This window comes from Lagopus muta, chromosome 1, assembly GCF_023343835.1.
Source record: "Lagopus muta isolate bLagMut1 chromosome 1, bLagMut1 primary, whole genome shotgun sequence".
In the NCBI taxonomy this organism is placed as follows: Eukaryota; Metazoa; Chordata; class Aves; order Galliformes; family Phasianidae; genus Lagopus; species Lagopus muta.
In genome coordinates this window covers 46,738,155-46,765,167 of record NC_064433.1, presented here as the reverse complement: position 1 = coordinate 46,765,167, position 27,013 = coordinate 46,738,155, and the positions used below count along the sequence as shown (strand labels likewise).

The window sequence follows — 27,013 nt, the reverse complement described above, 5'->3', positions numbered from 1 at the left end:
CTCAATACATGTTCTGTTTGAGGGAAAATATTACACACACACATGTGTTAACTTCTACATTCATGGATCAAAGGAATCTACTAAATAATAGTGCCAATGTCTTTCAAATGCATCCTTTCAATCACAGCACGGGTGTGATGGAAAAGAGGAATATATTGTTCACATTTCAACATGTTAAGAAGCTTTTGACTTAGGAGACCTGTAGGACAAAAGCAGTTAAGGTGAAAATAAGATTCAAGAAACAAAGTCTTAACTAATAAATAGAAAGCTGTTAATGAAACAATTTTGACATAGGAGGACACTGACATATAAAATATTGAATAACTGTATATGAAGCCACAGGGAAGAGATTACAATTTACTGTGATTTTTGTATGAAAATTTGATGTTGGGTAAAGCTTTATCTTTGCTTAGCAAAATATTTCCAGAGGTTCAGCTTCAGTGGAGTTAGTAATACAAGCAGGTGGCTGGCTACTGCCAGCATTTGGGCAGTGTGTCATCTAATCCAACTCAGAGCAGGTGTCATTGTCACAGTGCTTAATTTTTGGCAGCAGCTGACATGGAGTTAGTAACAAGGGGAAATGTTTGCAAATGTCCCTTCATGTAGACAGAATGTATGAGTGGAAGGGTAACTTAAAGAACAGGGTGGTTTACTTGAGCAGAAGAAAAATGTAATGCTATGATGTTGCTGAAGTTTAATGTGCACCAATGACCTTGCAGTCTGCAGTAAAGAGATACAAATCCCTCTGCATCAATAAATAACTTGAGAAGTATGCTTTTAATCCCAACAAACATCACCAGTATTCACTTGAAGTGGAAAGCGTGAATGTCCCAGTAAGGTAACTTAAATGTAGTAAATCTAGCAGGAAAACAATATTCTCTGACTTGGACTCCATTTCCTAAAGAAAGGATTAAAAATACTGAACTGACTGTGAGGCAATGATAAAACATTTCCTGATAATTCTTTTTCTATATACTGAATACAAGTTTGACCCAAGTGGATAAGATTTATATGGCAAAATAGCTAATCATATAAATTTCATCTGACAGACAATGACAGGATGCAGATTTTAATTCTTCTGGATGAGAAGATAGTATAAACATATGAAAATAATTATTTGCATGTTTAAAAATGCATATAGATAAAACCACTGAGAAGAATGCATTTTTACTTAGAAACACATTGTTCGATATTGTCTGTTTATATGAGGTAAATCGGCCATACACTGTAATTTCAGATGAAAAATGTTAATATTTTATACAGCGATGTTTGAGATCATAAAATCTTTTTGACTGCATTACTAGCCAAGAAATGTCCCTTAAGTACAATTTTTTACTTTTAGCATCACAGGTTGTGAAAAATACATCATACAATTGAACTACATCTTATCAAGTAGCTTCCACTGTGATTTATCCCTAGTGTAAAATACAGAAACAATATTTTCCCAGTACATTTATACATCTCATTTATCATTTTTTGAAGTAAAAAAGTGCTTACACTTAATGAAATATATATCAGACATTCATATCTGCTTTTAGAGGCTTGTTGGAGAAACACTGCTTTGGCAAGAAAAAGACAATTTATTTTTTGTCCAACAGTTAATTTCACAAACTTAGCAATCACTGAAACACACAGAGCATGCAGGCAGGCTTATTATAGCTTTTGCATACAAATAGCCTAGAGGAACTGAACAAGGTGCTTGTCATAGCATAGAATAATTGAAATTGCAAAGGCCTTCTGGAAGTCCAAACCCCTGCTCAATCCACAGTGGGTTATGGGGAATATTTCTGCAGATGGACACCTTGCAATCTCCCTGGGCACCACAGCCACTCTGGACAGAAAGGCCATTACTGATCTTCCACATGGATGCAGAAGTGTTTGCATGTACCAATCAGCAGGGCTGATTTGGTCAGGTGCCACACCATGCTGATGTGACTCTAACATTCGCAGTGACAAAGCAAACTAGCTTAGCAAAACCTGACTGTTCAGGACACATAGACCCTCATACTTCTGCCTTCCTCTATTCTGCAGGACAGGGAAGGTCTCAGAAGAACACTCTGACAGCAACTCCTTATACCTAACAGGCAAAGAAAAGTCATGAAATAAAACACAAGATCCAGTTAAATGAAGGGGAAAGATGCCTGTGAAGAACATCAATCACTAACAGTTGTTACCAGTTATAAATGCTAAGAGTTTGGGTAATTCAGATGCCTGCTCTGCCAGTTCACATCCCAGTTTTCTGTGCTTTATCTATCTTACTGCTAGTATAATTAGATCTAGAAGGAGTCTGAGGAACTCTCTTCTGATAAGCCATTTCACACTGCTTAATTCAGTGCTGCAGTACTATTCTGTCTGGCAGAGACACTGAGTAAGCTACTTCCCCATTCTTCTTTACCATTATGCAAAAAATCAGTATGTCCTTTAATAAGAGAGCCATAGTGAATTTCTCATTGACTGCACTCTGTAGTCTTACTATAGATACTCACATTATCTGATAAATGGCAAGGTTGTAAACAATTTAACAAGTTTCGGAAATCCACAAAAGCATATAGCAGAATATCTGTCTCTGCAGATATGACACCACTATTCCACCAAAGGGAAGTTTTTTCCAAAGCATAATATCACAGAATCACAGAATCACAGAATCACATAATATGATGGTGAAAATATATTTGATTAACACTATTCAGGTCACAATTCAGATTGCTACACTTAGGTAGATTTGCCTTTTTCCCTATTCCAAACTGTATTCAGACTGTGCAATACTTCCTACCAAAAAAAAAAATATATATATATATATAAAACAACAATTCAAAGTTAATCCATTCTGTGTAGGCTTTGCCACATCACATTTTCAGGTTGATCAGGAAAATGAAATTTTACAGTCTACTACAGAGAGGAAATTAGTAATAATTGATAATCTACATGATTTTTTATTTGTCTCTGCTAAGCTAGGTTTGTAGTAGTTTGACTTGCATATATAATGAGATAATCTGATGTTAAAATTTGAAAACAGAAAAAACTAAAGGCTTCTTAAACAAAGGTAGCATAATTAGAACTTAACTGGAGCCAAAAGATGAAATTGAGATATGTTACAGTATCTCTAAACAAAGAAGGGGAATACTAGATCTTTTATTTGTTTCTGGACAAATCCCTTCACTTGCTAGATATGCTTTAAATGAAACAGGGCCAATATATAACAAGGACAAATTATGATTTTACTCTGGTCTGTTCTAATTTGTTATAATAAAACAGCATCTCTTCATGGCACAATGTACTAACAAAGCAAACACCTAAACTTTAGCCTAATGTTAAAGAGTTGTTGCCATTCACAACATGCCTGTTGGCATAAGGTTCTTTCTGCATGACATGGGAAGGCAAAACAGCACCAGATGGAGCTCAGTATTTGAATGGTTCAGATAAACGCGATTGAGGACAAGGATGATTTGCTCACCTAGTTCAGGTCTCTAACATGAATATATGGCGAGATGTTATAGAAAGCAAGCCTTCCTTTGCTTGAATGCCAATGTCACCAAGTGAGATGTTAGTTTTGATCTGACTGCTTATGTTGCAATGTAATGAAACTATCCTAAAAGTGTGTGCTGAATGATACTGAAGTTTGAGATTCCTATAACTTGACAAAAATAAGATCTTGTGTAGCACATACACTGACAAAGATTCTCCCCTCCGAATTCACTTGCTCCATGGTAACCACTGTAACGAAGAACTTAATATATAGTAACATCTTTTTCCATAGATAAAGAAATGTTCATTCCACTTAAGAGTCCTCATCTAGCAAAAGGCAGATTGTTCAGCTCAGGAAACTGCAAACATCTTTGTTATCTATTGAGAGAAGCAACACGGTAAAGATTTCTGGAATCTTTTATTTTGCTCCCTTTCCATAGAGGGGCTGAGTCACTAAGGGCTGCAGAGGAGCCTTCATGTTCCAAATGTGGAACAGAAGTCATCAAACCATTTTCTAGCTCTGCAGCACTATTCAGGTACTTCTATTCAGTATAAAACTTCGGAGTGGAATTGAAATTCTCACGTATTGTAGCTCTGAAACTAATGCATTTGGTGAGCTTACAGCAATCAATTTTATTCTCTTGTGTGGGAAAGAGTAAAAATGCAAATTGAAAAGAAAAATAAGACAAAATCCCACTTTACTTAATAATCCCATTCTTTCTATATACTTCATAAAAGCACTATAATTAGAACTTTTCTTCTATAACAAAGTTTTCTTGGCTGGAAAATTACAATTCCATTAGATAAGAACTTTGAAAAAATTTAATATGGCTCATGCAGTCAGGGTTCTATAAATTATAATTCAAACATTTTTGAGAGGAATGTGCTTAAAAACAAAAGAGGCCTGCCCCTGGAATACTGGAAAAGATATTTTAAAACTGGGGAAAAATTCCACTAGAGCTACAGTACTAGACATTAGAAATCATCCAAACTACAGAACACTTTTTCAAAACATCACCACCTAAGGAATTGTAATTATTCATACTCCACAGGCTATCCTTCCTGATATTTAAAATATAGAAATTCTAATACATGCAGTAGAAGTAGTGAAGGAAAGTTGTGTTTTGAATCATTTCATGTAACTTTATAGAGACATCACATTTATTTCTGTACAAATACATGTATACTCAGGCAAGATCTCTTTCAAATATGAGAACATAGCAGTGAATTGGCTAGGAAATAAATGGTATTAAAGTTATACGGCACATACTTATCTATGTTCTTGCTAGTAGTTATTGAAGGATGTGCTATTATCTCAGCAACAAAACTGCTTAATTTCTTCCCTACAATAATCTCATTGCAGTACTGTCTACAATTGCCATGCTGCTTTTCAAAGAGGAAAGGAAAAAAACAAACCCCAATACTTGCAGCATGATATTCTAAAACTCTTTCCACCTTTACACATATATATCTGAGAAATTTCTCCAAATTTGTTTTCTCCTGCAGGATCCCATCTCTCTGTCTTAAGGCTTGTCTCCTTCTTGTCAGTCGGTATCACTTTTCACTCTGCAGATTCCCTCATACAATCACAGAAGGGTACTTGTCCTGCCAATAGCCCTCTAACTGCACCATAAGTCTAACAGACGTACGAAGGAGGTATTTCTGACCTCAGAACTTTACCAAATGTAGCTTCTGAAGCATAAGAAATGACAGATATCTGTATTTTTAAAAATTTCAATATGAGAAGGCAAATAGAAGTAACCTTAACCTTTGAGTTGAAGGAACCATGTATAAAATAAGCATAAAATTCCATGAGCTGCCAATATGGATCAATTAAAGAAAGATCAGAGCAGAACAATAAAAATGTTCATGAGTTTTGGGCAACTAGACTAGAGGAAAAAATGTAAAGAGCTGAGATAATTCAAAATAAAGAAGAAATTGCTAAGTAGATAACAGTATCATTTTTAAAATAGGCAGTTGTGACTAGGAAGGGAATGAGCTGCTCTGAATAACCTTCTGAATAAGGTCAGAAATAACTGGATTAAATCGTATCAAATGACACTTAGGTCAGATATAGCAAAGAATAAAAAATAAATCTAGCTGCACAGTACCAAAACATTAGAGCGATTTGGCAAGGAAGGCTTTCAGGGAAGGATTCTTCACTAGAAGGTGATGAGGCACTGGGACAGGCTCCCCAGGGCAGTGGTCACATCCCCAAACTGATGGCATTCAAGGAGTGTCTGGAAAATGCTCTCAGACATACAGTCTGATTTTTGAGTGGTTCTGTGACTCCATGATACTTATGGGTCCCTTCCCACTCAGGATATTGTATAATTCTGTGATTCTAAGGAAAAGGTTGGAAATACTATTGGCAGTGTCTATCTGTCCTGCCCTTGCTGCTGTGGGTACTCCCCTGTCTCCTTTATTACAAATTTGCCAGAGGATCATGCAGTTCTTAAAACACTGTAAAATCAAACCTCTCTTATTTGGCATTGTTCAACTTCACTCTACCCTGGAAGATGCGATAATACAAGATCCTGGAAATAATGTTTCGTCTTAAGAGACAATACAATAAGAAACATGAATATAGCATGAAGCAAATAGGAAAAAAAGAAGGGAAAAAAAAAGAGATGGGGGGTGACAATGCACAGAGAAAACAGTGGTAACATTCCCTTCCTTTTAAAACCTACAGATCTGAAAGAGTAGTTCTGTGCTCACCACAACTACTTCTTGGATCTAGCTGCTACAAAAAGCTGCGAAGCTCAACAATTTTGTTATGGCTGAGTTAATAAGTAGAGGCTACATTGGCAAGGGAAACTCAAATTTCAGAAGTGAGCGTCAGAACAATGAAGTTCAGGGATGAGGACTGAGCTATCGTTGGTATATGTGGTATAATCCTTGCATTCCTGCTAGGGAACAGGATCTGGAAGAGTTGTGGGCATGTTTGAAAGAGGGAAACCTTGGAGAAAAGTCAGGGACATGAAGCTGAAAGTACTGCACAGGGAAAGCTGCTGCTGGGAGTCGTGAAGTGGGAGTAGAACAGTCAAGAATTCCTTAGTTCCCCTAGTGCGGCTGAGACTGTGACTAAAGCAGAAAGACCTTCAAGTGTTAAGTATGATCTAGAAATGGCGTTTGATGTATTTTCTGCTTTAGTTCTAGTGCCCAATCTTTTGCTAAAATAGGACTTCTTAACACATTAGATTTTTTTTTAATGTTTACAATATCCTCAGATGAATATAAAAAGACCAAAGTATATCACCTTCCCAGAAGAAACACATGCAACTAATATGGGTCCAGAGATCCCATCTTATATTGGACTGGGATTTTCAGGAGATGGGGTGTGGGACTGGAAGGAATGTGATAGTGTCAAGTTTGGGATAAAAGCCCTACATCATGCTTCTGTTTAAACAGTAATGTAATAATTTCTGACAAGAAGGCAGCAGTGAAGAGATGGTTCCTGACTCAGGAAAAATTAAACTTTCATCCACCCACCTTTTTTTTTTTTTTTTTTTACATTCATCACTCTAAATTCAATAAAACAATAAAGAATTATTTGATAAAAAATAAAGATAGTTCAGGCAAAAAATGGTACTTAAAGTATATGTTTATCAAAACATTCAATTTCCTTTAGAGATAATTTTAGGATATTTTGAACATTATTTGTATGCAGTACTTAGTATGGAATATAGTAGTATTTTACTTACAATTAAAATGAATTTCAGAGATCTTCCGTTTCTGCTGCCTTCAAGACCAAAATTAAGTGGTTAAGAGCATAAGAATTACAAAAACCAAGAGGTTAATGGCATTAGAATTCCATCTACCATTAAAAACACTTAACTCAGAACAGTTCAATTTACAAAAGGCTGGGGAATCAAGAGTAACACAGTGTAACGGAACTGTGCTTTTGCATCTTCGTAGTAGCTTGCTGACAATGCTCTGAGAGTCTACTGATGTAGTTGACAAGAATGTTTTTCAGACGTTTACAGAGGTGCATATGCACTTTAAAAAAAATCCAAATTCTAAGTATTCATAAAAGCCTGAAACATATTCATGCTTCCATTGCAAATTTTTAGGATGTGTGACAATCATAGAATGGCTTGGGTTGGAAGTGGCCTTGAGCTCACTTGGTTCCAACCCTCTGCTGTGGGCAGTGCTGCCACCCACCAGATGAAGTTGCCCAAGGCCCCATACAACCCGGCCTTGAAACCCCCAGGGATGGGGCATTCAACTTGAAATCTCTGAATATGGGAGGATAAAAACTCATACACTTCCATGTTCACCCTGATGATATCTGCACCAAATTGTGAATCTAGCACCATATCCCAGACTACTTATTTAACTGCACTTTCCAGTAGTCATGAGAAATAAAATGCTTGCGGAGTGAACATAACTACAAACTCTTTTGTCAGTCCTTTTCTGGGTTTACAAAATCTGGTTTTCTTTTATATTAAATAGGTAATCTATGACAAAAATTAAGAACAAAATCAGTAAACAAAGCCATTTGCTAGGTACACAGTCCTACTTTTCAGTGATCACCTGTGATGACATTTGATAGAACTACATTGTGTTTCAACTCAAAACTGAATAACTTATATGAAAATGAAACAAATTGAACAAGATTTCAAAAAATGTATAGGTAAACACTTGAAAAATTTCAATGTAATCTCAAAAACCATAGTCCACACAAAATAACAAGTTTTGGAATCTTTTTGGATTATGTAGGCATTAAAAACATTGTATTGTCTTTTTTTTTCCTTTTTATTTCCTGTTTTATCTTTTGTAAAATTATGCATTTCCTATCAATGAGCATAGCACTTCAATATCACAAACTTAATTTTGAAAATGTTTTAATGAAAATTTTTCATATTTTAAAAATATTTTCCTCTTTCCTCCTTTAAAACTTTTTGCTGAGCCTAATCTATATTAATGACCATTTATGAAGGTAGCATTGGATAGAGAAGTTGCTAGTTGTTACTCAACTGTATCACTAACAGAAAATCTTTGCAGTGTGGCTGTCCTACCAGCATCATATTATACCAGATTGCTGAAAAGAAATATCAATTTCTTTAGCTTGTGTCAAGGAGAAGTAAAAATTCCAAACAAACAGACGTGATGAAGAAAATGATCCTAAGAAAAACCTTCAGAGAGAGAGCATTTAGAACTTTGAGCTGGTTGACAAATATTCAGTATTATGAAAAAATAAACATAAATATCTTCCTGGTATGATTCTACCAGTTTCCAAGGAAATTTTTATACATTTCTTCTTAACAAACAGGATTGCAAGAAAAGGAAAAACTTCCTTCTGCTTTTCACTTCCTGGTCAAAATAATGAGCAGAGTCCTTAATTGGAAAATGGTGTTACTTGATGATGGGGCTCTCAGGTCAAATCCATTCACTCCATAAAAATAATTTCAAATCCTAAATCCTCACCAGACCATCCAATTAAAATCTATATTCAAAACAGTCTTGTACACCCACATTACAAACAAATCAGAAAAAGCAATGCATGTAAACATGCTTGAATAGCTTTCTCCTCAAAGTGGATGACCTCTTTAGAGTCTTCTTTTTTTTTTTTTTTTAAATAAACGAACAATTCATTGGAAAACTGTATTTTTATTGATATTTTGTAATTAAGAAAATCAGATTTGAACATTTACTAGAATAACAGTAATGCTACTAGGGTCCATTGTGTCTTACTTAAACGGACATTTTAAAGGGAATGGCCTGAATAAAAGAGATTACATTAGACTGATTAAAAATTTTTCATGTTATTTTCCTCACACACGCATACACAAAAAGAACAGAAGAGAAGAATGCTAATACTGAAGAAAAATATATTAATTAGAATTTAACTACTACAAGCCAAGCAAATAAACTTGCTGCTTTCAAAAAATAATGACTACTTCTGAAACTAAAACAATTAAGCTAGAAATGTAAAAAGAAAATAAACTAAAATTAGATGGATGAGTTTTACAAACTTACTATGGGAGATGATTTTCTAGTCAAATTCATTTTAAAACCTGTCTATGCCTAAATTCATACCCTTAAATTTTCTACATAAGGAAATGGTGTATACTCAGTGACAGATATGTTACTTCTGAGACACAGAAAGATATAAAAAAATATATACTTCTACTTCTTATGTATAGAATTATATGAGTATAAAAATCCTATATTATTATATTTTTGTTACTAGCCTATAGTGGCAACTAAATTGAAATAATAATGTAGAGATACAGTTTCCACATTTACATGTCTCCATTTTCTTCTTCTGCCTTCATTTTCATTGTGGAGGCTCTCTTTTTGCAAAGTTTTGAGTTTTAAACAGTTGTAAGAGATAGTTGTTTAAAAAGTAACTCCAGTGTTCTTATATTCATGCTTGGTAATGGAGACTTCAGAACGGGGCGTCAGTCCTACTTGTAAAAATAAATATCTGTCTGAGACCATTACCAGCAAAAAACAGGCTGTACCTAAGAAAAGTGCTATACCATGAAAATGTTCAAGATAAAAGAAACACATCTCTAAATTGTTTTGCCTACCAGGCACTTTCGGATCTTCTCTCAATAGCTCTTATGTATAAGGAGAAAAGTTTCTTGTGGACAAAAGAGAGCTTTGTAAATTAGATAAGACTTTAAACATAGAGACATGACTAATTGGCAGACAGAGGTTTCAGCCAACGTGGCTACCTCAGGAACAATATTTTCTCAGGTCAAGCTTTATTAAACTTCATTTCCAACATCACTTCACTACCAGTCTGAAATGGCAAGAAACAAATATGTATGTATGTGATGGATAATGTTGGATTTAATTTGAGCCCAGAGAGTCATAAACCAAAACATCGTTTCCAATAAAGTCTGAGCTCTGAGATAACTCGTCTAGCTCTATTTGTGAGGCTGGTACCACAATTAAAATACATTTAATCCAGGATACACAGCACCAATGCTCCACTGACTGCATGGATGAGCTAACCTGGACAGCAAAGAAAGCAAGTAGTCAATGAAATGGCTTGGAGCCCTTGTACCAGGGGAGGGTGAAGAAGGGAAAATGAAATCTCTCCTGGAACTGCCTGCAAGGAGTGCAGCCCCACACAGCTTTGTGCTGCAGGAGAAGACCCAAATAATCCCTGACCAAGAGGATATTGCAGGTGCAAATCATCACAATTTGATCATAAGTGTAATGCATTAAATACATTGCAATCCTTACAAGTCGCGTTAAGCCCCAAAAACATCAACACAAAATGAGAACCTAAAACATATTTTGGCATTTCTATATACCGTGTCTTTCTGTTCCCTACATACAGCTCTAGATTTCTTCTCACAAAACCAGTTCAGCAAGGGACTGCTGTAGAAACCCAGTCACGTCACCTTCAGGCAACAAAAACTCTCACTGTACATTAAATGATAGTAGCCTTCTGGACTAAGCTTGATCCTGATGCCACTGGCAGACAAAAAATGTCTCAAAAATAATTGCAGTTTAAGAGCAATTACTGTAAAGAGAAAGGTGACTTTTGACATATAGGGGACATCTAGTATGAAACATTCACTGTGATTTTAAATCTCCTGTTTGTTTTTTCCCTTGAGCCTAGTGTCCTTCAAAAGATTTTTGACATTTTGATTTGTGAAGATTTATGGCAAGAAACTCTTTGATAAAAAAATCCTACTCAGCATTTTTGAGGGTGAAGTGTCTCAGGGACCTTTTTATCCTTCAGTTATTTACATAGTTTCTGTTTTACCTTTGCACTCCATGCAAACGCCATACTTTTTTCAAATCTAAATAAATTTTTCAGCAACAGTTACACTAGATTTCTTAGTCTATCAGCTTTACACCATCCTGCTAAAGGTTGGAATTTGTCAACTCAAAAACGTATTTATTTATGGGCTCCTTCAGTTAATCAAAAAGGTTATTTTTAAAAATTGCTTATTGAAGTTTAAGTTTGGACTCTCTTGATCCAGATTTCCATGCATTTCCTTACGTTTTTACATAAAATTGTCCCTGTGCTGTATAGTGGGCACTGTCTGAAAGCTGAAACAAGATTTTATCAACAAGATAAATTTTATCAACAAGATTTTTTTTGGATACAGAGCACTCTCTGCAAAAGGATAGCTGTTTATTCCTACCTATATGTTTTTCTCTAGAAAGCTGCTGAAAAAAGACTCCTCTTGCTATTTGCAGTAGATCATTAACTAACAATAAATCTTTGGGAGATCAGTCTGTTTATAACCTCTTCTGACTGAACTTGGATGAGATGAACACCCCTATGTTCAAATTAAATAGCTGGAAGCACTTCACTCATAATACATGTGATGGGCTTGCATTTCAGCTTGTTTCTCTTTTTGCAGGCATAGTTTCTGTCACTTTGATATCTCCATCCATGATTTGTGGATGCAATCAGACACAGTGCTTAAACATTAAATAACAAGCTGTACCTGCAAATGATGGGATATTATGCTATTTGTGAAACTGCATCTCTTGCAGGCTGAGTAATTTGTACTTTAAGTTCATTAGTTGTAGTTATTTGCATACTGAGTAATAGCATCAGGAAAGTGAGAGACCGAAATAACTTACATGGAGCTCATGAAAGCTACAGAATGCTTGATATTAGTTACAGTAGTGACTAATATCCAAGTCCTAGTTTTGTCCAAATGCCAGCTACTGAAATGGGGAAATTCATGCCACTCTTATTCACATCTTACTGTTTTACTCATTGTAGCTCTAGCACAGAAAAAAAATCCGTCCCTTATGTCAAGGAACTGGGACATTTATGTAGTGTTTTTCATGACCTTAAGATAGATACTGGCGATCCTTTATTTCACTTCGCATATACATGAGAGCACGTGTTTGTGCGTCCAAGCAGGTTTTTTGTTTTGTAATGGTATGACAACTTGAGGTAATTAGAAGAAATAAGGTCCTCCATCATTATTAAAAAATGGAATATAATAGGAAAGAATTTTATCTCCTCTTGAAAATATTCTTGAGTATGCTTTAAAATTCAATCAGTAAGGAAAGAATGTGTAATCTGTAATACATACAAAACCATATAATTGAAAATGCATTAATATGTAGAAGGAAGATTTCTCAGCTGGCAAAAACGGCTGAGCTGTTGACTTTAAATGATAAGGTGACAGCCAGCAGTCTGACCCACTGCAATTAAAGGAGTCACACATCATTATAAAACACAAAAGGAACAGTGTCAGAATTAAGACACTATTGTCAGCAACCTATAATTTTTTTTCTAGCTAGAGAGCAAATATAGTTTGTCCTAAAGGGAATCCTGTTAGCCTTAAGTAACATCCTCCATGTAGCCTTACCTACTGTGCCTGTGCATTATGGAGATCATCACACACACAGCTATCCTGGTGCTTCCCAGTGGCAGGGTGTGCACTGGACATATGTTACAGCAGGCATGCGTACAGATATCTGCTGCTCTAAAAGAAGGCTCAGAGAACAGTCAACAAAGTTTTGGTGGTGGAAACTTCTCCTCGCCACCCTCTTCTCTAGTAGATCGGGGGTTTTGGTATGTGCAGAGTAAGGTCAACTTGAAGGAAGGGATCTGAAGATGAAAGAAAAATGACAACTAGGAAAAAGGATTACCTAGTTGAGCTATTCTCCTCATCTGCACCCTGCTCCTGACTATCCCATAAACTACCCTGGCAAGCTTCAGGTAGTAACCTGGACACTGGCTGAGCAATCTGTTATAAACTGCATGTCTTGATTAAGTTAATATCCACAGCGGCAATAAATTACTTACAAAGTTTTGTCTTTACAATAATTGAATGTACTGAAATCAAAGCTGAAATAGAAACTTATAGTCACTCAGAAGGCAGCGATTTTTTTATGCACACTGCTCCTCAGAGAGACAAATTACATAAGCTAACTTTATAAAACACCTCTCCTAACTGAGCTCTGCAAATGTCACTTGAGGGCTGAAAGTCAGCCTGGTTCTTTTCTGCCTATGAACCACAATCAGCAACAACATTTACATAACAGGATTCTTGTGAACAATTGCCGTGATGGGGCACAAACCAGAAAAAAAGCAGAGCAGTTTGACGTAATTGTTTTGGCTCTGCAGTACTAAGAAAAAAAAGAAAAAAAAAAGGTAGTAGATGTCATTTCTCCCAGAATGAAAGATGCTAATATTTGACTGTACTCAAGAAGAACAGCTGTTGAATATAACATCTCATATTTGCATCATCACTTTTTGAGCATAACTATATTTGAAGTTTTAGTCCTTGAAGATCTTGGGTTTTTTTCCTACTCACTATTTCTAACTTTTACCTCACTTTGACATAGTCATAAGTCTATTTTGGTTTTACACTCAGGGACGAGTCAAGAGTCATGGAGATACTATATTGTGTGCTCTTTCTGTCATCTGTAATTTCTCTCAACATTCATCATTCTAAATCAGGCTCCAAGTTGCTACTAAATATATGCCTCTTACTGAATACATGGTTTGAACTCCTAAAGTCCTGTTCCATTAGCGCAAAGGTACAGCCACATCAAGAGAAACTGCTTTACAGATCTCATACTACGTCAACATGAACTAATGCACATCTCCTCCTAACATGAAAAGCCATGAAATAATATTATCCAGTAATTCCATTATATCAACTACTGGAAAAGTAGTTTCTTAATTAACTAGTATTAACCAGTATTCTTAAGTTTCTGGTTAAGAATATTCCTGCTAGTAGATACTTATAACAAGAGTGAAGCTTACACTGAACTTTCCTTTCCCCTTCTCATCTTTCTTTATTTCTTTAGAGAACACCTATTGTATATACCAGCTGCATATCAGCCAGGTGTTGCCCCAAAAATGTCAGCTACTGCTTGAGGCAGGGAGCAAATGCAATTTGGGACACACTGGTGACAGCTTGACACTTACAGTGGCAATGTTTAAATTTTTAACCAGGCATGCAACAGAAAAAACATACAGTTTGGATTATTCTTGAAAAACACACCACCTAATGTCTTGCAGCTGGGATATGCAATGATGATGTGGAGGCAGCAGCCCAAAGGACTGCCTTCCATGAAATATCGTAAACTAGTTCCAGAAACATTCAGTAACTGTCAGGAGACTTGCTTGTTAGGTCAGAAAGGAATGCTTTAAAGCAGTTCATTACTTCTACATGGAAAAATTAGTATAGAAAAATATGTAAAATATATAAAATATAGGGCCTGAATATTTCTTTCACTAGTTAATAGTTTCTCTTTCCAAATTTCTACCTATCAGTTTCTACCAATATGCCCAATGTTTTTTCAAATGAAGTTTGTATCAAATCAACCTTCAACTTATAAATGAAACATCTGAGACAAAATGTGAAGCAAAACACATTTAGTACTTTTCATAGCACTGTATGAGTAGTTTAGTGAAGTCATAAGAAGCAAAATTAAAAAAAAAAACAACACAACATACAAAAACATGCCAAGCTCAAATTAAAAGTGGTCTATTCCTGTACAGCTATTTTCTACCCATCTATGTGCAGAACTTACTTAAACCTAAGATGATCTTTTTCTTTTAAGAATTAGAAATCCAATTTTATACAGATTTCTTTCTAGCAGCATGCTACATCTTCCTTGCATTTGCACTGTATTTATAAATCTTTATACCTGTGAAAAATGAAATACGCCTAATGTAATTCTTAGTCTTCATTTTCTCTTGAAACGATAAAGTTTCCAGAAAAATGCTGGGTTTTTACTATCTCAGAGGGATGAACTCTGCATTTGGAATGATAGATTCAATATGAATTTTCTCTTTATATGAAAGTGATAAGTGTATTTTTCTTGGAGTCAATAGGCTGATCTTAGGGCTATTCAAGATTTGGATGAATATGAACCATACACTCAGAATGTAGACATTTATGTCATACCTCCAGTTAACCATTGCTAGTCACCTCTGGCAGGCACTGGTCCTACGTAATGTTTAGAGAAAGTATCTATGCCTGCAAACAGGCATTGCTATTGATACCTCAACTCTAATGAGAACTTGCTTCCTTTGAAGATTGATTCTTCATTTTACTCAATACACAAGTCTATTTCAAAGAGTATTAAAGAATTTAAACATTGTGGTCATCAAGAATCCCAGAGCCAGGATATCATATTTATTTACCTCTCTTGTGTCAATGTTTACTAACAGATAGAGTACACTGAAAAGCAGGGAGAAGGGTCAGAAAATGAAATATGCTGCTCTCTTAGGTTATCCATTCACTCTTAGACCTCTGTTTTCTACATCTTTATTAATTCAATGATGGATTCCTTGGCCAGAAACCCCCTTATTCTTTAGTACTGGTTACACAAAGCACAAAAACCACCATAACTTGCATTGGAAAATAGTGTGATATAGCTGAGGAATCTGAATGTGAATTTGTTTACTGCTCAATGTGAAATTGAGCAATACTGGTAAAAAGTTATAATAATTTTCTACAGTCAGAAACATATCTGTTCAGACCTTTCTCAGCTACACGATTCTGATGTTGTGCCTCAAGTTATCTCAACATTCATTCATTCATTTCAGATTCACTTTTTCATTCCATGAAGTTAAGTAAACATTTATCTCTCTGCACCCACCATTTCCTGGGTATTTTGCTGTGTTATGCTTGTCAGCTAGTCACTGCAATGCATTATTCTTTTATTGCAGTGTTTCTGAGGAATGTGGCTTCAAAACTGCATTGTGAAGAGGTCTAAGTTTCCCGTCTCTGACTGCAAATTGAAAACAGGACTAACATGATCAAATGTCAATATATGGACTGCCAGTACCCAAAGAAGAACCTACCACCCACAAATTCACGGCATGTAAAAATATTTCTCTCAGTCCAGCAGTAACAACCTGTTGTTTCTGTATACGCTCTCTGGTCATAGAGACAAACAATCCTCTAATTTTATCTGTGAGCAAAGTTTTCTAGTGGAAACAATATATCTAATATGAACAACAATTAGAAAACACATCTACTGTTAAAATATTCCAGAACTGAAACCCTACACAATTAGCAGTCTCACCAAAAAGGAGAAGCAGAAAATCATGGGAAATAATCCAGGCATTAACCAATCACACCACACAGCTAAAATCTAAGTGTTATGCAGCACAGCTGTTACTCAGCAAGAAGGAAGAGAGGGTGTACCAAGAATGTACTTTTTTCTTTCAGGATTATAATTCAATTTAGAAACTGAAGTGATCATAAAGTACACATGCTAGAGTTTAATTTTAGGTCAGAGTCATAAGTTTTAAAATACTGGCATCCTAGATTTTAAAAACATTATCCTGAGTGATGAGTGATGAGCACAGCCTCATATGGATCACTCTTAGTTTAGAAAATGTACAATTACTGATGCCAGCAAGAAATCACACCAAGGCCAGATGAGGTTAATAAGAAATCAAACTCCATGTCAGTAGCATAATAGAAACTGAAATGAATAATCAAATGGGCAGAGTATTCATGCAGCCCAAGCAGGAAACTCCAAATAAATGAAAGGCACAAGGAAAGTCTAATTGTAAGCACTTAAATCGTTAAGTTGAAAAAGTTCTTTGTGTAGAATGCTGTAAGTTTCATAATACCTAAAATATAAAGGGATCTCATAACTTTCACCACAGTAAAAGGCAAGAACTGAAAAAAATCACAATATAGCAAGAATTGTTCAAAACTGTTAGATGTAGCAACACGGAGAAGTTATTTCACATTCATTCTCTACACTTCCCAAACTTCAGATATTTTTGAAGATGTACAACCAGAGCAGCATTCCCATGTTCTCAGATCTTGTTTTGCAACTCTTTCAATCACTGGCATTTTTATGGGAAGCATATATAACAAAGAAGCAAAGGCTGTCATTTAAGACACCCAGTAACAACTTCAGCACCAAAGATGCTACCATCCAGATTATCTGAAGGAATAATTTAGGGCAACTCTTTGACGTAATCAGTGACATGCACTTAATATCTATCAGTACCAGGTTCATTATAAAAAATGTAACAATAAGAAACATTTTAATTATAGTGGAGAGAAACACCTTCCATTTCTTATTCCAGTGTTCTGCAAAGAAGAATGCCTTTTAAGCACACAGGCAGAATATCTACACATGTACCAAACTTTCAGTGACAGAAGGGGAGATAATGTACAGCATTTAAACAGTTTACAAATGTCTGTAACCTGAAAATTCCTGTACCACTTGCATCAGCGGCAGGCCAACAATGCATATCAACACAGGTGTAAGTTGATCAATTTATAGTAAAATTAAGTATTCAGTATACCTATCCTGCATGGATATGAGACTTAAGTCCCATTTAAATATGCTCAAGAAAGTGTATTTAAATTTAAGAAAAAAAAAGACCTAGGCAAAAAATTTTGCATATCTTATCAGTACATTTTTAAGCAGTTTACATTCATTTTACACTCCTGTCCATAAATGATTCACTGTTTTAGGACACTGTGTTAGAAATAACATTGACATAGGAAATTCATACAGGCTTTTCAATTATTTTAATGTTTATGATTAGGACTACAAGGGAGATTGTAGTCAGTTTTCAAATTACCAAAATATCTCCTAAGACCCTACACCTTAGCTGACAAGAACACAAAGGCAGGGGTCTTGATATGTCTCTGAAACAAGTACCAAGATCCTCATCAATGAATGGAACAGGTAAGAAATGTACATGCAGAAGTAAGCACTGCACTGAGTAGAATTTAGGCCATCCAAAACCAGCATTTGTTTTCTCTATTTGCACAATGCAGAGGATGAAATTCTATGGCCTACTTGTGCATAAGATTGAAAAAGATGACTCTAATGGCCTGTTTTGGACTTCAATCCATGTGTCTGATTTTCCTTTAGGCTATGTTTTCCTGCTGCTCTGGCAATAAGTAGTCTATATTTAGTCATGCTTAAAAGCATTTTTTTCCACTACTACAACAGTGCAAAGGGGTTTCAGAGTAAACACAATTCACATTCTGCACAGATTTAAAAGTTCAAAGCTTTTTTTTTTTTTTCTTCAGGGAAACTCATTTACCTCTTTTTCCATTTGAATTCCTTCTGCCCTGATGTTTCTTTCAAATACTTCCCTCTTTTCTGTCTGTGGATTTGATTTTCTGTATACCAGGATGTAGTCAATCCGACATTTTCCATCTCTAAAATACAATCCATTGGCTTTGTTTTTATCAGGTACTTCCTGTAAAGAGAAATTCAAGCAATTCAGTAATGTTAATTTGCTCTGATAGTTGTTGCATCAGCGTTTGCATCAAGTTTTCAGTAATACTTGAAAGATAAGGAATTGTGACAAGATGTCCAAGTTTTCATGCACTTTACATACAGTGCCTCTGAGGTTGTCTGAAAGAAGTACAAATTTCCCCATTTCAAAACCAGGAGGTCTTTTTTGGTAGAAGTTTGGCCATGTAGGTAGGTATGGGATAGGAGAGAATAGAGAATGCAAGTCAACATTCTTCTCCTACTACCCTCTAGAAAATTGGGAATAACTTTTTGCATTAAAAAAAGAGCAGAAAACAGTGTAAGTGAAATCTGAATATAAAAGAACTTAGTGTAGTGGAATGTCTATGTACACCCGAGAAGAATTATGAATGGTTTGAACATTAACTGTACTGAGAAACACTAAATTTGGTGAGAAGTTTCTCCTTGCTTTGTGATTACAGTAGCTCCTCTGCTTCACAGGACAGAGCCTTGTGCCTTCCTCACTCATAACTCAGAATTTTCTTGGCTTATGGAAAAGCTTAGGCAACCCACAATATATATTTGAACATAATTCCCAGTGTTTGGTCTAGTGATACATAAAAGGAATAAGTAGTATTTCTTGATTATTTCCATCAAAGAATGTGCCTGTCCAAATTTTTGCTCAGAGAGAAAGAAAATGCTGTTAATAAGAGGTCAAGTGGGTCCTTCTAATGAGATCCAAGAGGCAAACTTCTGGTCTGTTTTAGAAATTCACGAGATGAAGTCCCCTGAAGCTTCTCCTCACAACTAAACGCTACTTCCACACAATACGAATTTTTCCCAGGGATTAAATTTTTTCCTTCACCCAAATTGAAACTGTGTGGCAGCTGGTGAGTTTAGAGCATTTTGTTGAAGTAATGGATACAGTAAATGATATGTGAAAACAAACAGCTCTCCCTCAGAGAGGGATAATGGGTAGGGACTTCAGGGGGCATCAAGATGAGTTGACTTCAAGCTGAAGGGAGAGTTAGGCTAATTCCTCTTTCTCTATCTCTCTAATATCTCTTTCTCTATTCTGGATTAGGAGAATTGCTCTTTAACTTCAGTTACAAAAAAAAGTGTTAATAATACTGATAGGTCAATTGATTCTTATAAAAAAAAAGAGAAGAGAAGAGAAGAGAAGAGAAGAGAAGAGAAGAGAAGAGAAGAGAAGAGAAGAGAAGAGAAGAGAAGAGAAGAGAAGAGAAGAGAAGAGAAGAGAAGAGAAGAAAAAAGAAAAGAAAAGAAAAGAAAAGAAAAGAAAAGAAAAGAAAAGAAAAGAAAAGAAAAGAAAAGAAAAGAAAAGAAAAGAAAAGAAAAGAAAAGAAAAGAAAAGAAAAGAAAAGAAAAGAAAAGAAAAGAAAAATCCAATTCAAGGAGTTAAATGTAAACTTACTACGTGATTCTCAGTGAGCATTTTCTTTAAATGGAAAAAACAATGAAAGCATCCAAATGTACCATCCCCTTGGTACACCCAATTTACTGAAAGAAGAAAGGGGAATTCTAACATTCCTTCACTGCAGTGCCTGCCTGACTCCTGACACAGCTTAATACAGACTTGATATAGTGGGAGCTGTTCTTTAAAGTGAAAAAAAAGACGTAAGCCCTAAGGAAATAACAGTAATAAACCATTTATATCTATACTGCATATAATACTGACAAATGATAATATCAGGATATCAGAAGTATTTTTCACAGCGTATTAAATATGAAAACAGCTCAGGAAACACAGTCATTTTTTTCCTATAAATGATGTCGAAAAGACATGAAAAACCAAGCAGAGCATTTAAATAAAAGAACAGTGCAGCAGAAGATTCAGAGGCAGTGGGCCAGCTTAGTGGTTCTGCTCTGGTTTCTAAGCCTCCTGCTGTTCTTCCAGTTCTGCAGGTCCTATAGACACCATGTGTATTCTAGCATATGAAGGAGGGCAGTGGGGATCTATCCATAGAGTAGAGGACAATCTGTACTGAGGGCCTGCTCTGCACACCATGTAGGACTGAGGGTTTACTTTGGGCCCACTCCAGTGTTGTTCCAGAGACTCTCTAGCTGATATCAGCTCAAGTACATCTCACAATTTATTTGCATCCAGGAAAGATCCACGTTTGAACTCTGCAGTACAATCCAAAGCATGGGTAGGGCTTATTGAGAGATTCACTTCAAATTTACACTCTTGATTGGAACTAAAATGGTAATAGAGAGCAGCTCAGATTTCAACACAAGGAATGTATCTTTCTCCACAAAGAACAGTGAATCCATTGGAAAAACAGATTTGCCCTCTGGCTTCCTATGTTTCACTTTTCTCTAAAAGAAATTCATTTAGCCTACACTGACTTATCAGTGCATGTAGAATCTTACAATTAAAGGATGCCTAAGAGATTTAGATAAGTTATTTATCCTGAAGGACTAATTTCTCAATAAGTATGACTGCCTGAGACAATTACTTTCTCTTGGATCTGTGAAACCATCCCAACTCCAGTATTGTCATTTTTCTTCCAGAAGGGTAGCTTTGACAACATTGTCACTTGGAAGTAGTTTTCATTTTAGAAATTCTGTATGAAAAATTCAGAGTGATAAACTCTAGTAGACTGGTATGGGCTCCAAGAAGGTACACTTGCTGTCTCCCTGTTATAGCCTGTAAGGGGGATTTATAGGGTGAACTTGTTGCAAGAACTCTGAGGGTGCAAATGTCTTACATGATATAGAGACACTCAAATTAGCTTATCAGTGTTAGGAAACAGCAGCTGCAGGGCTTTTTGCATCAGCCTCAGCATTCTAGATTTGCGCTATTCCAAACAGAGACTTTTCTGCCACCTTGGTATTCATGCTTTCCAGACATTGCCTCTCCTTTCCCTCTGTCATGACTTCAAAATTCACTTTTCCTTAAAAAAAAAAAAAAAAGGTCACTGAAGAAGACAGGAATTTGAAGGAAAAAAGAAATGTAGTTAACATGAACTGAGTTAAATACAAGACAAATAAGCTGAAACTGCACAGGGTATCAGAGGTGCCATAAAGAACATCAGAGTTCTTATGTGCAATATGAATAACTTTTTTTCTGCCATAATAGTGCAAGTTCCAATTTATACAAAAGATTGTTAAAACAAACACTATTCTGCACAATGTTAGTAACACTAGACCCAAATATCATTAGAATTTGAGTTTAAAGTGAAGAGTGTATGGGTGACTTTTACAGTTTTAATTTCAAAACTATTTATATCAGATGGAATCTCAAGAACATATATGTTATTTTAAGTAGAAATCATTTTTTTTTTTAAAGTTTCATCATTCTAACTTCCTTAAATACAGAAGGCTTTTTTAATACGCTATAGAAGGAAAGGCAGAATAGATGAAGAAAAAGCATAGATCTTAAACCATTTTCTCCTTCTTTCTGTTGCAACTCTAATTCTCAGAAAATGAAGCTTCAATCAAAACAAAGTTTCAAAATTCTAGTAACAGTATGTCCCAAGATTTAGATTTGTAACTATACACCTAGTACCTACTGTTCTCTGATCAGTGCACACAAAGAAAACCATGATTTTTAGTTTGCTCAGACCTCATTTCTGTCTGAATGAAACAAAATAAAATGATGACACATCTTTAGCCAAAGGGTGTGTTGAATCCTTATCTAGCTCTACATCTTTGATGTTACTGTTGATAAAGCTCTATCCATAAACTCTTCAAGGGATTTTCTGGTTAAGCTTGAGCAACAGACAACTGAAGCAAACAGTATTCCAACTTGTCAGCTAAGCAAACTAATAAGAAAACTTTATGTTCTTTTTTTTTTTTTTTTTTTTTTTCCTTCCTCTAAGGTTTTTGGATTATACATTCATTTTCATGGATTGAAATAAGAACATCTGAAAAATGTAATAATTTTCTTCTGGAGTAAATCTGGGGACTCCATAGACTTCAAAACTTTTTTCTTTTCTTTCTTTCTCTCTTTTTTTTTTAATTTTATTTTTTATTTTTTTGGTAGGCCACGACTTTTTTTTTTTCTCTCATACATCTAATTGACCTATATGGTTATTTTCCTCAGTTATGGTTATGCAATAAATAAATAAATAAACCTATTCAACTAGGAATATTTTCAGACATTTTCCCTTTCCCTTTAAAACACCTAAAAAGTATACATCAAACAGGTGAAAAAAGGTTTTGCTGTTAAATTAACAGCAGCATATATTGTTCTCTCTCATCACTTCTCTTCCTGATCATTTTCTGCTCACTTTTCCTCTTTAATATGCAAAAGTTGTGTGCTTTTAAACCCTGCCCTTTAGTTAGAGACCACATGGTACATGATCACAAAAAGCTACACATAAATATCATGCCAGGTTACTGTATTATAATTTAAGCAGGTAAAGAGGGCCCTTTGTAGGTTGTAGGGGAGGCTGTGAAAGAGCAGTGAGGGAAGGGGAAGATGAAATTGTGAGCAAGGTCAAACACATCTCTCAGTGGAATGAATTTTGTCACTCTAATTATCTGTCTAAACATTCTAGGAGTGTAACTCTCTGTGGGCTGAATTTCTAGTACAAGAAAAATTGCTCCATCAAATAGTCTTATTGTGCTCTCTGTATCAGTTGTAGTTTCCATGGAAATAAATAGGATGCATTACTTTTGGTACAACCTATTTAACCTACATAATCTACAAAACACTCTAGTTCCTGGAAAAGTCATTGTCTGTAACTATGCCTTCTAAGATACTAAACAAAAGACTTGGGGCAGAGGCTTAAACAATATCCTATGGTCTTCCATTCTTCTTACTTGTTAGCATGGCATCTTCCAGTTCTAATCTGTGCCAACCAGCACTTTGCCAAAAATCCTCAGGCACAGCTGGGAGGTAACCACTCCAAGTAGTCTGGTTGTGGTCACTCGCCTTAAGCAGGTGAAAGGAGGTCTTAGAGCCAGGGATGAGTCCATGGTCTCCTCACTCCCTGAAGTAGGCATAGCGTTCATAGGCAGTTAGAACAGTTAAAAGGTATCACATTCCCTTCTGCCCAAAAGACACAGAAAGGCCCAAATTTTCATGCTCGAGCCTACAGTGCTTTGCCTGTATTATAACATAATTTAAAAGGGACTATGTGCTGAACAATGATTCTTCCTTGGTATGTCCTATGAATCAACATTATGCATCAAGTCTGTTCTGCTCTTTACTTGATTGGAAATTGTTGTGTATCTGACACCTAGCACCTTTCATGAGATTTACAAGTGCTTCTCCTTCATCCATACTCCAGATGGATTAAGATAAGGGAAATCTTCTCTTGTAGAAAATGAGATTTTGAATGAAATCACATTTATTCCCTTTTTATAGTGAACATTATTTTAATAATTTTCTGTCTTACCTCTCCCACCACTTCCAACCTGCTGGCATCATCAGAAGTACTGGTCAAGTTACCATGGTGAAGCAGGGAATCATCATCTTTGGAAGGGCTGTTCACACCTTCTAGCTCATCAAAAAAAATGTTGACATCCTTGGCTACTGAAAAACAAAGATAAAAAACATATGTTTAAATACATTCGAGCCAAATGAAGATGAGTGTAACACATTATCTGTTATCCCGCTTTTTAGTTCTGGTGTATCTATGACGTTAAGTTTAAAATCTCCTGATGAGCAGTGGTGAAGATTTAGGATATCATAGTATCTCTCTGATCTTAAATAAGTAATCAACTGTCACAATAAAACATTTGTTAGCCATTTCCTTGGATTCTCTTAGGATAAGTGGCTTAAAGGATTGCTTTCTTTATCACAGCCACAAAAAATTGCTTTCAATGAGGAAGGTATTTTTAAACTACTGCACAAAATATCAAGTTAGAAATTGTACAGATCTGCGGCAGAAGATCTCAAATAAGTACTGCTACTTGAAAGACACTGAATATATGAGCCTGGCTAATCATAACTTTCACCAAATTTGGCATCTTTTTATATATATAATGCTAACATATTCAGATTACTGATTGCCCAGCCTCCAGTCATGCTACATTAACCCCAACTTGATAAAAATCAAGGAGGCATAAGGTCCTGGACCACATTCCCCTGTTTTGGAGGCCTGTCAGTGGGTCTCAGGTCCAAGACACTGGTGTACATGGGGAGAGGCCCCAGACAGTGCTCAGGGTAGCCCTGCTTGCCCACCCCAGGTCCATGTCTGTCACTGATGCCCCTCACTGGGCCTAATCTTGATCCCTAATCTGCAGGCTAAAGTCCTGGACTGGCCTCAGCCCATCCCCAGAGAGGTGCCCAATGCATGGGGTTGCAGTTGTCCCAAGGCTCCCTGGCTGCTTTGCTCCCACCTGAGTGGTGGGGTGGGCCCTGGCTATGGGGCACTGCCCTGATAATCCAATGGGGAGCCCCCATGGAGCAGTCAGCTCACACCATGTGTGACTGAATACAACAACTTGAGTAACTGAGTTTAATTTCTTCCAACTTTTATGCAACGTTGTGTCATGATAATTTTATAGTAATTAAAATAAAAGCATTGGAAGACTTTGAATGCGTTAAATGCTGGCACTGTACTCAAGCTTAGAGTCAAGAGACAATGGGAAGCTGTGGGCAGAGTGGCTTTGCACTTCTACAGTACCACATAAAGGCCATTGGCTTCAGAGACTGAGGGGCTGCTGGACAGAAGACATGGGAATGGAGATATGGGACAGGTAGGCTGCAGCCAGCTGGGTCTATCTCTGCACTCCAAAGCTGCAGATCTTGAGTGAAAGGATGGTGAAGAGCTGCATGTGGGGAGAAGAAAGATATCTTTGTTGAGGATCAAGCCTCAGCTGTGCAGAGGTGTCATTTACCTCTCCAGCCTCATGTTTCATAGGCAAAACCCAGAATTATGAGTTGTCTTGGAAGGGGCCCCCAGAAGGCAGCTGCTGAGCCTCTTCCCCTGACTCATTCCTGGCAGAAATTTGTCTAGTCCACCATTCCTCACTGTTTTGCTAATCTGACTGACTTTTTGGACACATTTTTCTGTTGTACAGTATACCCCCGGCCCTTTTGCTTCTCTGCTGTTCCCCTAAGTAGGTGACAGGCAGTTGTCATTACTGTTGATGTGAATTTATATTAACAGATAACAGACAAAAATCTCTAATTGCTAATGGCAACTGTACTCCATTTTTAACTCCTGGCTGCAGGTGTAAAAACACATTCCTCTACTGTGGAGAGAGTAAATAGCTGCCAGAAATTAAAGGACATTAACTGTTCCCCAGCCATTATAAGTGCTATGTGACCTCCTTTCCACCTTTCCCTTCTTCAGTGGGCTATGACCTAGTTTAAGAAATCTTTTTCCTTTAAATCTCCAATGCAACAGACTCTATAAATTACCTGTGCTTTACTCTCACAATGCAGGGAAAGATTTCTTCATGTCCTGGACTTGCATCTATGCTACAGTTTACATGTATTATTATTTTACTGTCCACTGTGAGCACTGCTGCCCTTTTGCACTTGCCTTGTATAGTATCTAAAGTCTGTTATTACAACTGTGGGTAGATTTAAAAAAAAAAAAGAAGACCCTATTAAAAGCTTCAAGAATTCTTCATTTGCACACACACAATAAGGACAATGTTGACAACATACCTTGTATTTTACATCACAGTACTTTAACTTATGAGGCCACTAATAATTTCAGCAGCAACAGAAAGGTATACACATCCAAACTAGATACAAACCTAATCAAACCTAATGAACTAACATGAACACTGTAATTTTTAATTGAAATTCAGAATTTCTAATGCTTTATGAATGTATTCTCCATCTAGGCAGTATAACAAGAAATTTTGTGCCAGATTAAATGCTTTTAGGATAACATACTAATCCTCAAGTTTAGCAATTTTGGAGTTGAATATTCTATCTCATAAGATAATAATCTAGATGTAGATCACTACCAGTTTTTGCACAAATGTTCAAATGAGAAGGATACTCAACATAAAGAACTACTGGAACAAAAAAACCTTTGAATTGATTTGAAGCTTAGCTACAAGGACCTGTCTGGACTGCCAGTAATGGAAAACTACTTATATCAATAGTACACAGGTAATTGTTGGTTGGAAGCTTCAACGAACAGGATAAATAGTGAAGAGATGTTCTGAACTACCTTGTCTGTGATCCAGCTGTCTATGACCCTCTTCCAGTCACAGAAAGTTTTGCTACTGGTGAGAATGCGGAGATCTTTATACTTCAGTTGCCTTGCTGTTTTTATTTTTGAAGATATACTCTTATTATTTCACTCACTGGTACTAAACATGGGACTGAAACATTTGCTAAGAGCTTTTTTCTATCCCAAATCTCATTGGATAATAAACAATATTATTTAATAAAATATTGTGCCACAAATGTCAATAAGTAATTTAAAAACTCACAAATCTTATTTGCTTCACTTCAGCAATG

The 27,013-nt window shown here is 36.1% G+C and overlaps 1 protein-coding gene across 4 annotated transcripts in view; it reads right to left on the bottom strand.

Moving 5' to 3' along the window:
- The window catches only part of ANO4 (anoctamin 4), a 168,784-nt gene that overhangs the window by 70,685 nt on the left and 71,086 nt on the right, over nucleotides 1-27,013 (bottom strand). For all 4 annotated transcript variants that reach the window (XM_048958570.1, XM_048958563.1, XM_048958578.1 and 1 more), the window contains 2 exons: nucleotides 23,979-24,115; nucleotides 18,455-18,613 (listed from right to left, as the gene is read on the bottom strand). In XM_048958570.1, coding sequence (XP_048814527.1) covers nucleotides 18,455-18,613; nucleotides 23,979-24,115 — 296 coding nt within the window. The remainder of the gene's footprint in view (nucleotides 1-18,454; nucleotides 18,614-23,978; nucleotides 24,116-27,013) is intronic.